Source organism: Vombatus ursinus, unplaced genomic scaffold (assembly GCF_900497805.2).
Source record: "Vombatus ursinus unplaced genomic scaffold, bare-nosed wombat genome assembly UNPS02014812.1, whole genome shotgun sequence".
NCBI lineage: Eukaryota > Metazoa > Chordata > Mammalia > Diprotodontia > Vombatidae > Vombatus > Vombatus ursinus.
In genome coordinates, this window is record NW_020954590.1 from 16,997,766 (window position 1) to 17,013,189 (window position 15,424).

Genomic DNA, 15,424 nt, shown 5'->3' on the forward strand with positions numbered 1-15,424 from the left:
ACAACCCTTCCTCCCTGTGGAGTGATCATTTGCTCCACCACCCAATCTGCCAGTCAGAGTCCTGATTATCCTTTAAGCTCTCTCAAATGCTGCTTCCTTCACGAAAGTTTTTTGTGGTTCTTCTGCTTCCCAATTTCTTTTATACCATTTGTAGTAGATATGCAGGTTAGCTCTTCCTGTATTATTCATAGCCATACTCTGGATTCATGCCAAGAAAGCATCTGTTATAGATATGCGGGAACATGTGGTCCATGATAAGACATATAGATAGATGCTGGGCATACTGTACCTGGAGAGGCCTGAAAATTCTTGTGGTTTCTATGGGGAATCACTTCTACCATGGTGGTAGTGCTAGAAAGATGAGAAAATGGTTAACCTAATCACAAGGGAAGAAACAAACATTTAGACCTTGCCCTTGCTAGTACTAGGAAGAGAGGCCCAGCTGGGAAAGATGTACCAAAGAGCAAAAAGGCAGAGCCACAAATATCAGGGAGGATTAGAAACCCACGGACCTTGCTTTTGCGAGGTACTACAGCTTACGCTGACAGGGAGCCAAGTGCACTCAGGAGCAATTCAGCCCTATTTCATTCATACTGCGAGTCATGTGAACTGTATAGGTTCAGAGGGAAACTGGAATCCGTCAGACAAGAGGATTCCTTTTGGAAAAGGGAGGAGAGACTTCCTAACAGTCAGGGAACTTGGTTAGGAGCCCACTTTGTGTTATTGTTAGGTTAATTAAAATTTATTCCACGTGTGATGTCTTCTTAGCTTGAATGCTTAAAGGGGACCAGAAGGGACAGCTAGGTGGCAGAGTGGAAAGAGCACTGGCCCTGGAGTCAGAAGGACTCGAGTTCAGATATGACCTCAGACACTTACTAGCTGTGTGACCCTGGGCAAGTCACTTAACCCCAGCTCCTCAGAAAAATAAATAAAAGGGGACCAGTGTCATTTTGAGGAGAAAACAGTGAGAGATATAATGATATTCCTAGGAAAGCTTGGGGTAGGTATATGAGCTAATTTGTGTGTGCTTTGTGTGTACATGCAAGTCAGATAGTGACATTCTTATACATGAACTAGTGGTATTATATGAGAGATGCCTCCCAAATTGTACCCAGATCTCTTGTCAGGGCTTAGGATTCCAATAACACATGCATTATGTAATTATCATATTCTACCTCATACCATGTTTATTTGTGAATATTCTATCTCTTTCCTGGAGTAAATAATTATAATAGCTGGCATTTATATAATGCCTCCTAGTGCCAGGCACTGTGCTAGGAGCTTTACAAATACTATCTCATTTTATCCCAACAACAACCCTGCAAGGTAGGTGCTGTTACTATCCCCATTTCACAGTTGGGGAATCTGAGGCAGAGGTTAAATGACTTGCCAAAGCTCATACAGCTGGTAAGTGTCTGAGGCTGGATTTGACTCTGACTCCAGGCCCAGTGCTCTATCCACTACACCACCTAGCTGCCTCAAAGATAGGAAATGTATCTTGAATAAGTTCTTTGAAGACAAGGGCCTGTTATTTTGAATCTTTTATTAAAAGATAATAAAAATGATAAATGTATGATAACATAGATCTATCAGACATAAGTGTTAACAATTAGAGTTTAAGAAGTAGGAAGGATTAAAGATGTAGACCTATTTTAGAGTAACTGAGGAAAAATATATTGCTACTTTTGGCTACTGACAACTGGATCATGTGGACAACTTTCAAAGCAGATTGTTTAAAATAAGCTGATTTTATTAATTTTAAAGTACAGAAGTTTTAATTAGTCTGTTAAGAACTCACAAATCATTATAATCTATTTTCATAAAGTCTTGAAAATAAAAAGTTAGATGAATTATAATTACAGTGAATACTCTAAATATAGATTGTGGAATTCTTATGTTTTTGATAATGGAGCAGATATGATGTTAATTATTTGTAGCTAGTTTCTTTTTCAATATTCTTCCTCAGTCAAAGCTTCAGATTATTTATTCTTTATTCACTAGCATGAAACTAGAGATTAGCTTTCCATTTCTTTTCAGGAGTCATTGTGCTTGCTGTGAAAAGACAGAGAATAGAAATTTATTAAACTAACTTAAAGATATGTTATTTACAAAATAATGTTTTATGCCTCATGTGAAAACCTGCATCATTTTGTAGATATAGATAATATTGAAACTTCTCTAGAAAGTGTTTTAAGACTTTTCAATTCATGAAGAATCACAAAGTAATGTTTCATAGATTAGTACTTAGAAAGCAGTCTTTCATAGATTACTGAGACTTCCATAAATATCACGGAATTGTTTTAATAGATTAATTTCATTTTTAGCAAATAAATACCAGAGTAACCATTTCACTATTTCCTGGGTAACTAAGGCTTGTTCCCAATTATTTTCAGAAAACATACCTTCTGTGACCTAGGATAGATTAGTAACTGAAGATATCCTTCTGTGGCTGACCTGGTTCTCTAATGTAATAGGACCAATAATAACAACTTAATATTATATAGTGCTGACTTTGTGCCAGTCACTGTGCTAAGCAAATATCTCATCCGATCCTCATAACAACCCTGAGAGTTGGGTGCTATTATTATTTCTATTTTACAGTTGAGGAAACCGAGGCAGAGTGACTTGCCAAAGGTTACACAGCTAGTAAGTGTCTGAGTCTGGATTTGAACTTGTGTTCCCAACTTCTGGCCCAGTGCTCTATATATGGCACGGCCTAGCTGCCTCAAAAAACCAGTAAGAATGACTTTGATTCTTTGTAAGACTTTGTTTCCCCCAGACAAATATACACACACACTCTCAGTCTCCCTCTGTGTTCCCTCCCTCCCCTGTATTTTTCTGGGTCTGTGCAACTGGCCAGTTCTACCATCTGTGCCTCTGACATATAATAGGTTGGCCAGAGGGTTAGAAGTTGGATTTCGGAAAGAACTGGGTTGAGTGAACTCACTTTACTTTTTCTACACCAGCAAGTGATAAAAAAACTGTGGAAATACTGACAGAATATTAAAAAATAGAGTAGAATTACACTTTTAGAGAATACTTACACAGTTTTCCATCTTTTTCTAATTTGTTCAAATGAAGGGAGAGGTTAATACTAGCTGCTTTATATAAATGCTCAGGAGTTTTCTAATAGGAAACAAAAGTGGTAGAAAAATATTACTTTTGCAAACCCATTAGGTATATTTTATAAAACCTCTTAGGAACAATGTGATATAGAGAAAAGTTTTATCTGGAGATGCTACTACAGTGACATGAATGTATTTCACATTGTTAAGCTTTCTGTTTTAGGCTGACATATTCAACCCCTAAAGTATTGTTTTTGAGTAGTCTTGATCATAGAGAAGGACATCCATCTATACATGAAAATATCTTTGCACACTTTTATATTTAATAAGTACCTGAGACTCAAATTTTACACTTAAATTTTTTGATAGGATCTAATATTTAATAACCACCTAACTGTGATTGGTGAGCATTAACAAAGAATGAGTTATATATCTGCTTAGCATCTATCACAATTCCTGGCACACAGGTGAATAAATGAAAGTATTAATGTTTTCTCTATTATGGGGTGGGGGGCTTGTGCTCCCCGTAAGTAGGAAAGCTACAGAAAAAAAGTGACTCGAATATAATCAGAGAAAGGGGTGGTAGGATAAAAGGGAGAAGGCATAGGGTCACAGAAACACATTCACAAATGCAGACATACCCACAAAGAGAGATTGGAGGAACAGAAGAGAACATGCTGGTATTTTACAGAAATGGCAAGATAATAAATTAATAACAGAGAAAAATTAATTTATCCACCTAGGTGAACGCAGAAGGAACTGAGAAGCCTAAAAGTAGGATTTGTGTGGATCAGTGATTTCATTAATCTTCTTAAGTATAAACACTTCCTCTAGGCATGCAGATTGCAACCCAATCACTGTCTCTCATCCTGTACAACTCTTGTCTTAGAGGTCTCCATTTTCTCCAGACTGAGTACCAGAACAGGGATGTACGGAATGTTTTGGGAGGATGAGCACCTTTGTTGGCAGGGTTTGCCAAGCCCTTGTCAGGGCTGCTCATCCACTACTTTAGTGTCCACCTGTCATCCAACTCTCACCTGTGACTCCCATAAGCTGTAGCATGTGAAGCAGTCACACCCTAGTAAAACCATCTTGGCAGATGGGCTAAACCAGGTTGAGAGGGAATATCTAACCCAAGCAATGCGAAGACTTCCCCCCAGTAGAAGGGGCAGATGAGAACAACTTGTTCCAATGGTTGTGGAGCCCTTAGAGCTCGGTCAGACATGGAAGACATCAAACACCAAGGTCGTTCACTGCATCCCCAGGCCATCTCCAGTCGTCTTGACTTTTGTTGCCACTGGATTTCAGTGACTCTGGAAGACAGAGTGAGGCTGATGACTCTGTGAAGCTCTGTCTCTCTTAAATCCAATTCATTCACAAGTCAAGACATCACCCTGTGATGTCACTGGTCTTTTATCAAGGACAAATACTCAGAACAGCATTCAGATTATCCATGGTTTAACTTTTGATTTTCATACATGACTGGCACCCTCCTTTTCTGATTATGTATCTTTTATGACACTTTTTATGCCCAGTTATCTCTCCACTGCCTTTTGGGTGATGTGCAATTAGATTTTTCAGAGATGATTCATACAGACACATGGTATCACTGGAAGAATATTGTTTAAAAGATGAGCTTTTGTTTCCTGTAGAAATTTGGGGCCATTCAAAGTTCTGCATAGTTTTCTCAGTGCAATTTAGTTTGTTTATAGAATTCTTGGCCCAGATCACTGTCCATCTGCGATGTCTGTCCAAGATATATGTACCAAAGGATCACCTCTATGGTTCACCCAAAGGCACAGTATAGTCTGCACAATAGGCATTCTTTATCTACTTGGTTTTTCATGTATGTTATTAGGATGCCCCCTTGAGTGGGGCTTATGGCTCTGCAGTATTCTAGGTCTTGATCTAATCACTACAATGGCATCAGTAAAATAAGAAAATCTGGAGATACTAATTTATAAGGAAAGGCCACTTTCTTTGGACTCTTCAACACATCCTTTAATTTTCAGTGGCATACATCTATGACTAGTATACTTCTCCTTCTTTTGTGTTTTACTTGATATTTTAAAATTTTTATTTTTTTATTTTTTATTTTTTGGTGAGACAATCAGGGTTAAGTGCCTAGGGTCACACAGCTAGTAAGTGTCAAGTGTCTGAGGCTGGATTTGAACTCAGGTCCTCCTGACTCCAAGGCCTGATTGAACAAAGTTATTTTTGTTGTTGCATCTATTAGGTAATCACCTATGATCTTGACATAAATGACTGTTTGCAGCAACCTAGGCTAGTACTGTCATATAAACACTATGTATCCTATTGTCATTGTTCGTCCTTTGTTCTTTAAGAGGATCAATAACATGATGAAGATTATGTCTTGACTTGCATGTGAACTGGATTTAAGTGAGGTAGAGCTGCACAAAGTTGTCAGAGTAACTGAAGTCCAGTGGCAAGACAAAAACACTGGCAATGGCCCAGGATTCAGTGGGTGACCTTGGTCTTTCTAAATTAAAGTCTTTCCCAGGTTTTGGTTTGTCTGAGGCAATGCCCATTCAATGACTAAGGGCTAAGTAAGAATTGAGACAATTTACTGTCATAAAACTACCAGTCTTGGAGGGAAAGACTCAGAGTTTCTGTCCAGAAAAGAAAACAAATGCTATTTACACTCATTCTAAGCCATCAGAACCTAAACAAAGAGCCACAAGGGCTTGGTTTGGGGGCTATTATTGGCCATTCAGTGTATACCAAAAATGCCTTTTGGGTGACCTGAATGGATAAAGTGGCCTTGACTGTCAGAATATTAAAGTACATTGCATATTATAAATTGACCATTTTTCTCCAAAAGAAAGCGTTAGATTGGACATACCTCCTCTGAAAGTCTAATTGTGTGACCGGGGCTAAATCATTTAACCTTCTTGGGCCTAGTTTCTTTTATCTCTAAGATGAATGAGGGTGTGTTTGGCAGTGGTGGGCACATGTGTTTCTATGGCTCCTTTCAACTACATGTTTATGACTGAGAATCTACCTTTGAAACATCTAGTTTTGCAGTCAATCAACCAACATTTATTAGGCACTTACTATGTCCCAGGCTCTGTGCTAAGGGGATCCCAAGAAAGGGGGAAAAAAACCCCAAAACTCCACAACACAGCAAAACAAATAAACAAAAAAATTCTCTGCTCTAAAGGAACTCACAGTTAATGGGAAAGACAACATGGAAAAAGAAGTGGTCAAATAGGTACAACCAGAGGAAAATAGAAATGTGCAATAATTTCATTTGTCACATTTGTCATCTCATTTCAGCAAGTATTTTGACATGTAAGTATTTTGATATTTTTGCATAAATATTTTTCAACTTTATTATTTTAAAATGTGTGTCATTTTGGTAGTTGTCACAAAAGGGGTTTCACATGAATAATAGAAAAAGAAAGATTTCTAAAAGTAATTATTTTTAAATGTATAATCCAGGCAAATGAAAATATGCTGCCCAATAGACATGCATTACACTTTCCCAGCTTTTTTCAATGCTTAGAATGTTTCCTTTCATCATTCATCTGCTGAATTCCTTCCCCTTCCTTTAAGTCCAACTTAAATGCCATCACATGTTGTTGGTAATGATTTTCTCACTCAAATCTCAAATAGAACTTTGCTTTGTAACTCTCTAATGTATTTAATGCAAAATTATTGATGACAACTCTCTGTGTTGATGAGTATCTTATCCCCAACATGTATTATAAGCTACTTGTGGGCAGGGTTCTAGCTCTTAGCACAGTGCTCAGTACACAGTAGAAGGAAATATTTGTTACAGTTTGTAAATTTCTTTTTAGATCAACTATTCTGAAGCTTAATCTATATTTTAAATGATTTTAATGGGAAAAATTATTTTCCCATGAAACAGATGAGCTAATAATAAAAATAAGTATTCAGAATTTTGATGTGTGAAAGTTATTAGCAAAATTTATTAAGTTAAATGCATGTCTCCTTATAATAAATACTGTTATAATAAAAAAATTCCACTCTTTACAAGAAGAACATACCAATATTCAATACTTGTTAATATGGTACAATTTCAGTAGTTTGAAAACTGATTTTTCCTTGGATTTTTATCGCAATGAAATTATTGTGTTGAAAAAATTAAAAATGGTTGTGAAAAAACTATGAAGGTGTAACTCATAGGAGGAATCTGTATTTGTTAGCAGTTTGGGGATGGTCAAATTATTTATATCCATTAAATAATAAATGTATATTACCTTTTTTTAATCAAATTGACAAACAGCAGTAAAGACATTAAATATTAAGTTTTTCAGGTGTACATTTTATGCATGTGCTAAAGCTTTCAAATATATGCACATATTAAAAACTGAATACTAAGATTAATTTCCCAGTGTCCCTGTTTAGTAACTGAGAGTATGCCTCACTATTTCTTTGTTACCAGTATACCACTTAGCCAGTATATTACTATTTATGATCAAATGACAATCTTTTTCCTTCATTCCTAAAGCATTCCCAAATATATCAATAAGATGTATGTTAAATGATTCAAGAGGCTGCTTTTAGTGAGTTGCAATGTATTAAGTGGGCTAAATGATAGTACACTGCTGCCTAGCTTTTGAAGCACCTTAATAAAAAAAAGTGTGCATTGTATTGAAAGTGGTATTGGTGTAGGAACTAATAATCTCCCTAAGCATTTCATTTAGTACCAATGACTAAATTAAGCACTTGAGAGAACAGATCATCCAAAAGCCAGCATGGCTTCATCAAGAACAAGTCATGCCAGAATGACTCATTTCCTTTTTTAATGAGGTTACCAAGCTGGTAGACCAGTCAACCAATAAGCAATTATTAAATGCCTACCAGGTACCAGGCTCTGTAGTAAGCATTAGATCAGGAGAATGCTGTATACTTTACCTAGATTTCAGCAAAGTATTTAGCATAGGCTCCTATACTATCGTGAAAAAAAAATGGAAAAAAAGCTATGTTCAATGACAGTACAGTTAGGAAGATGGTTTAATGATTGGACTCAAAGAGTGGTCAATGGGCAAATTGTTAATTTGGTGGGAGGTCTCTACTGCAGTTTGCCAAGGATCTGAGCTTTCCCAACATTTTTATCAATGCCTTGGATGAATGTACAGATGGTATATTTATCTAATTTGTAGTTGATGAGAGTCTGGGCTCCCAGCTGAGTGAAGATCCAGATAAAGATCTTGACAGGCAACATTGAACTGACTCTCATATGAAATAGGGATACATTTGAAATATTACAAATTAATTCTCTTAAACTCAAATATAAGATTGGGTATATATATACTTGACTAGGCAATATTTCTTGTGAAAAAAGTCTGAGGTTTTTTTTTCTTCTTCTTTTGGTGTACTACCAAATCAATATGAAGCCGCACTGTGAGACTGCCCCCAAATTAATGCTGCATTGAAAAGCAGTTTCCCTGAACAAAGTGATAGTCTTATCCTACTCTGCACTGGTGAGAATACTGTGTTCACTTCTAGGCTCCATATTTTAGGAAGGACATTGACAAGTCAGAGTACATCCAGAGGAAGGTGGACAGGGTGATGAGGGGACTAGAGGTCATGGAGGGATGTTAACTAAGGGATCTGAAGTTATTTAGTTTGGAGAAGAAATAAAATGAAGGGGTAGACAATAGCTGTCTTCAGGTATTTTATGTTGGAAGAAGGAATAGATTTCTCAACCCCAGCCGATAAAATCAGGAAATGATTGGTATAAGTTACAGTGGAACAGATTTTTAGCACTACTTGAGGAAAAACTTTAAAATTATAATGGGAAGCTCTGAGTAGTAGTGGGGTTCCTCTTACTGAAGATTTTCAAGTACAGCTGATACTGGAGAAGCAATTGTTTTTAAGCTAAAGACTGGACTCACTAAATGGACTCGGAAAGCCCTTTCCAACTTTTTTATTCTATGAAGTTTTAGTTATTGGTTTTTGTAAACAACCATACCAAAGTATTCCATTTAAAAATAATCTTATTTTTGTAAATATATTCACGTTCCCTTCATCCTTTATCTTTTGCTTAGTTTGAATGTATTATCATTCTTTAAAATTTGATTGATAAATATTATTACTGGTGGTAATGGGGTAAGCTCCCAATTTTTTGCTGACTTAATTTGGTCTTTAATACTTCTACCTCTTAATCCTAAGTTATTTTCCTTGTGATAAGAGTTTTTTTTCTCAATTACTTGCTAGTACCTTTTAGTTAAGTTTGACAGGTTGTTTAGCTATATTATGTAAGAAGGAGTGACTGTGACTGATTTCCTCAGGAAAAAACACTGTGAGATACTGTAGTATCTTATTTACCTGATATCATGGGGAAAATGAGATGTCCCACACAAACAGATCTTCCATCTGACTGAAGTTTACTTTGAAGTATCAAAATATTAACAATTAAAACTATTCTTTATGAAAATCTGTCTAAAATATATTACCTATTCCCTTACCTCTCAGAATATAATGAACACAAATGTTTTCATGATCAGCATTATAATCTTTATCATCATCATCTTCAATCATTATTACAGTGCTATAACATAGTAATACTTTCAGGACTTCTAAGGTATATAGGATGCTGGTCTTTTATACTCTTCCTTCCACTAGCAAGCTGCCAACAGTCACTTTTGGATGCTGTTAGAGACTCTGCTTTTACTAGATTCTTTTATAATTTGCAGCCTCTAATCTGTTGTAGGTTGGGTACTTGATGACTGTTTGTTAGAATTATATGTGATATCACTGACTTAAGTCAAGTTGACTTTTTCAGGAAGTAAAATATGTAGGTTTTATTGTGCCTGGCTTCGTGACAGCTGTTTTTGTGTGCAGAGGCCTTTTTTCTCTTACTCCCCACATAAAGGCTGTGTTCTGGATGACTGGAGTTATTAGAAGTTGTGACTTTTAGTGAGAGAGTTGTGACTGTGTATAGTCAGCTTAGTACCACTATATACTTTGCCAATGATGCATAACAGTAATGAAATTTTGTCTACAATTTTGGAGCTATACAAACCATATAATAAATTTGAATTACCTTATAAATAATCTTTAAAAGGTCCATTTCAGTAAATAACTTTCCAGCATTCTCGTGAAAAAAATTAAGGATCTGACGTTCCCGTGCATTTCTGTGAGCAATGTATTCTCGAATTTTAGCTTCAGGATCATTGATGACTGGGCCATGTCCTAAATTAAAATATATTTACAAAACACAAACCATTTAGATAAAAAGAACTTATTTATTCAACCAATTTTAAAAGAATTTTAGATGTCCTGAAGCAACCTATCATAATTCTAAGAGATATGAATCTTTCTGACTGCTATAAAATTGTAATACATTTTAAAGGATAATCTAAAAGAATAGAATTATGGTAAAGTAAAATATGTAAAAATGTACTTAAGCACATTAAAAGCAATAAATATAGAATGAATAATGAGAATGTAAGATCATGTTTCCTATCAGTGACTGAGATTTGTTAAAATAACTCATAAGGCAATACCTCATATTCGAACTTTACTAATTTAGAAATTTGGATAGTTCTAAGCAATTTGGTATTTGTTGTGTTTCATAAACCATTTCTAAATAAAGGAAACAAATTAATTGGTTACACAATAGACTATAGGAAAGATGTTTAAAATATTTGAGAACAAAATATTTTCAAAAGGCCTAAATCACAGATGTACCATTTCTATATTAATAGAACAAGTTGTTCTATTTATTAAAATAGGCATAGTCTAAGCACCAACTCATTAACCTAGTTTGAGTTCTTTAGGAGGCAATAAGACACTTCTTTATAATATTCTCTAATTCACATTAACTTTCCTCTCTATTTGTTTCAATGAGTGTAGTTTTCCTATAGCATTAAGATGTAAAAGAATACATCCAAGATAAAAACTAACAAGTGAATATAATGTAGTATGCAGGTTAAAATGCATGATTGGTTTAAAAAAGTGACATTTTAAAAGGTAATGAAAAACAACCTATTTTCGGAGAAAATACCATCCCTCCATTCCGAATAGCAAGAAATTGTCCCCCAAATAGGGATGTAGGTAGGAAGAGAATAAATAATTGCTTTCAATAATTATAAATCTCTAGGCTCAGATGAATTACATCACCAGGCACTAACTGGCAGGTGTTATTGCTGAGTCACTCCCAGGGATCTCTGAAGATGGTGGCAATCAATACTACAAGCCTGAAGGTCAAATTCTGCACCAAATGAGAGAGAAAGCATGAGAGTGAGAGTGAGTGAGTGAGAGAGAGAGAGAGAGAGAAAGAGAGAGAGAGAGAGAACGAACAAGAGAATGGAGTCTGCAAATGACAAACCACTAACTTGACTTCAATTCCTGGCAAAATTCTGTCATGTATTAGGATCAAAACAATCCAGTATGACTTCATCAGGAATGGGTCATACCAAATTATCATAATTTACTTTTTTTTTTTTTTACTTTTTTTTGGTAAGGGTTAGAAGATACAGTTTACTTAGATTTTAGAAAAGCATTTAACAGTCTCTTGTGCTATTCCTATGGAAAAGACAGAGAAATGTGGGCTAGAAGTTATTATTAATGATTCAAAGTCTGCTTGGAAGGTCTCTAGTGGCGTGTCCCAGGAATCTGTAGTAAGGTGGGTGGCAGAGTGCAGGATTTGGAGTCAGGAAGACTTTGAATATTTATTAGCTGTGTGATTCTGGGCAAGTTGCTTAAAGTCTGTCTGTCTCTGTTTCCTCATTGGTAAAACAAGGATAATAATTGCTCCTAATTCCAAGTGTTGTTGTGAAGATGGAATGAGATGATATATGTCAAGCTCTCCGCAAACCTTAAAGCCTTATGCAAATGTTAACTATTTTTATTATAATCTTGGGCTTGTGATAAATGTCCAAGACACGTCATCTTTATCAACGACTTGGACAAAAGCTATGATGGCATGCTTATCAAACTGGCAGATGACACAAAGCTAGAAGGGACAGCTAACACGCTGAATAAAAGAGTCAGGGCCCAAAAAGGTCTTGAAAAGCTAAACACAGGATGGAATGTAATAAGATCAAATTTAATAAGGATCAATATAAAATCTTAATCTTGGGTTCAAGAAATCAACTTCACAAGTACAATATGGAAGAAGCATCAGCAAGCAGTGGTTTATGAGAGTAAAAGTTCAACATGAGTTGACATTATAATATGATAGCCCCCCAAACATGCAATTTTAGATTGTTTAAGAGAGGTATAGTATTCATGATTAGGGAGGGTGGTGACAGTGCTATTGTATTCTGACCTAGTCACACCACATTTAAAATACTGTGTTCATTTTTGGGTGCCAAATCCTAGGAATAATGTTAACTTGGAGAGTGTCCAGAGGAGGGTGACTTGAATAGTGAAGTCATTTAAGACATGAAGTTCAGATAAAGGAATTATAGATGAATAGGCAATTGGGGTTAAGTGACTTGCCCGGGGTCACACAGCTAGTAAGTGTCAAGTGTTTGGTCTGAGGTTGGATTTGAACTCAGGTCCTCCTGACTTCAGGGCCGGTGTTCTATCTACTGGGCCACCTAGCTGCCCCCTAAAGAACAGAAATCTTAGGGGGCTATGTCAGCTATCTTCAATTATTTGAAAGAGGAAATCCACCTTTCTGTCCCGCTCCACAGGACAGAATAGGAGGAAGTTGTAAATAGGCCAGTTTTTGCTTGATAGACGGAAAAATTTCAACAATCAAAGTTGTCAAATGCAGAATGACTATCTAGAGACATGATGATGTCACTGTCTCCCAGTAAAGGCTATAGGACGAATTGTTGAATAGGTAGAGGAAAGTCTTGTTTAGATGTGAGCTATGCTAGATGGACTTTTGAGATCCCTTCCAGCTTGAAGATTATTGTGTAAAAGGGACTTACCAGAGTTCCACAGAAAAATCTTTCATGTAAATGAGTTTGTATAAAATACTTACTAGAAATAAGCAATGAAAAATTTAAAAAGCATAGTAGCTAAGCTTCTGGTTTCTATTTTTTTTTTTTTTTAACAAAATGCATGTAGGTAACTCCATCATGTATAGTTACTAAGGAACCATTAATTTACCTTGTTGGAATGGTGACTATTAGAACTCCTTCCTTCCCTAATTTGGGAACCCCTGCTTCGTTTTCCCTTTTCTTTCAGCTCGCTTCTAGAAGCCTGAGGCTTCTATATCCCAGTTTTGTGCAGATCCATGACAGGGTCTGAAGTAGCTGAATAAGCAGTAACCGCAGGATAGGGGAAAGAGGAATGGAGTCTCCATTTTTTTCCAACACCACTGCTATTTCTCCAGCCCCAGCACACATCATCACAGACTCAATGTCCTGGTCTGCCCTTCCCCATTCCAACTCTATCAACTACGTTCCATGCCTGGCCTCATCTTGCTCTTCTGTCCAGAGCCCTTGACCTAAGGTTGACTGTTCAGGAGAGGTTGAGTGAGGTAAATTTTTTAAAGTGAAATACTGATGACTAATGCTTTAGTCTTTTTTTTTGTATCCAAAGACCTCATTTTAACATCTGTATACAATGAGAGAGATTCTCTTTCCCCCATCAAAAGAGGAACTCCATTATCCCATGTTTCCTTGTAATTTCTATCAAAAACAAACAAAAGAAAAACCTAAATACTTGTAGGAAGCCTCAAATTGACTATATGTTTCCTTCAGGATTGGGAAAATAGGGGAAAAATTATAAGTTGCATTGTATTCTATAAAGGATTAGGGGGAAGAGAAATCCCATTTGGAAATAGATGGTGACAGTTAGGATCTTTGAAAGAAAAGTAAGGGAGGGGTATGGTTCCAAAAGACTATCCAAAATTGTTGAATAGCTCCTCCAACAGAGCATTATGAGCCCATTCCCTCACAACCCCTCCCACAATTACTATTTTGAAATCTTAATCTATATGTATAGGAACTACTGCAGCATATTTTTGTAGTGTGAAGAACTGGAAACAAAATAGTACCCATCTTTTGGGTGAAAAGCTGAACAAATTCTCACACATGAATGTACTATTACTGTGCCATGAGAAATGGCAATGTATTGACTCAGTGACCCCAGGCAACATATTTATTCTTTTAAGATCCTAAGTTGGAGAGGCTATCAATCTTTATTAGCAGAGGGAGTTTCTTGTCTAGCAGTTCCCTATGCTGATGAAATCCAGTCTTTGTAGTCTTACTCCCCTCTCCGTACTCCTGGACTCAGTAACACTGAATCAATAGTGACTTCCAAGAGATTCCTGGTGAAATCTACCTGCGAGCTCTGAGCAGAGAGGTAATGAACCAAGGATGCAGAATGAGATATGCATTCTCAGGCATGGCCAATGCTTTGCTGGATGATACATATTTGTTAAAGGTGGGTAGAGGAGAGAAGCTTCATCTTGTTAAGAGGTAATAGGATGGTAAGTTAGTAAGACAATCAGAGATGGAAATAAAAAGGCACAGAATGGGACACAGAGTAGCTCTGTTACTACCTTGCTGAATTTTATATATGCGTATATACATACTTTCTAAAAAAACAAACTGTACAAAACAGTTCAATTTCTCTAACAATTCTTTCTTGTTCTTCATATGTTGAAATATGTATTTGTTGATAATTAAGTTAATAATTAGTTTGTTGATAAGTTCACAATAAAACAAAAAAGTTCCTGGGGTTGAGGACAACTTGTTTTAATAGACAATGAAGTATGCCTGATATTGTCAGCCAATCAATGAGTTCCTTGTGTTCCATCAATTGCCAGCAAACAATGGCCCAAGCTCTATAATCTCATCTAGTTGACGGGGGAACTCCTCAATTTGATCAGGATCCCACATCCTATAAACTTATCAGGTTATTTAGGAAATTCCTCAATTTGATTAAGGTCTCCTCTGATTTATCCTCCTTAAAAGTAACTTGTAGGAAAAGCATATGGTGACAAATCTAAGCTGGTTCAGGTAAGACTGAGAGGGGAATTCTTGTATCCCGAGTTCCTAAAAATGAAAGTTCTTGCTTGAGTTCCTAAGAAAGCAAGAGTCCCTGAATTTGAGTCAGGCATTAGTCTTCTGGAGTGAAAACAGTTCCTTCACAGTATATTTCTCTGAGAAGGGGATTTCAAAGGAGAACTGGCCTTAAGCTGAAGGACTAAGTTAAGCCATGAGAGGCTAGGAAATCTTGGTAATTTTTCATTTTATTGTTATGAATGTAAAATGTTGTTTTGAAGTAATGGGGGGGTATTTGTTCAACACTCACACAAAGTGGCTTTACCTTCTGAAGAATGGGTGGAGTTGGATGAGGTAGAGGCTCATGGGATATCCGAACGTCTAATGTTCTTCATATTTGTTCTTGAGTTTATATCTTAGGCATTTTCTGTGGTGGATGACATATTGGATACTCAT

The 15,424-nt window shown here is 36.3% G+C and overlaps 1 protein-coding gene across 1 annotated transcript in view; it reads right to left on the reverse strand.

Annotated features, from left to right (window-relative positions):
- Positions 1–1,729: 1,729 nt before the first annotated feature.
- LOC114054085 (endoribonuclease LACTB2-like) overlaps positions 1,730–15,424 on the reverse strand; it is a 45,302-nt gene continuing 31,607 nt past the window's right edge. Inside the window, exons 5-7 of the mRNA XM_027877188.1 lie at positions 10,102–10,250; positions 3,045–3,126; positions 1,730–2,052 (exon numbers count right to left, since the gene is read on the reverse strand). Coding sequence (XP_027732989.1) covers positions 2,009–2,052; positions 3,045–3,126; positions 10,102–10,250 — 275 coding nt within the window. The 3' untranslated portion in view covers positions 1,730–2,008. The remainder of the gene's footprint in view (positions 2,053–3,044; positions 3,127–10,101; positions 10,251–15,424) is intronic.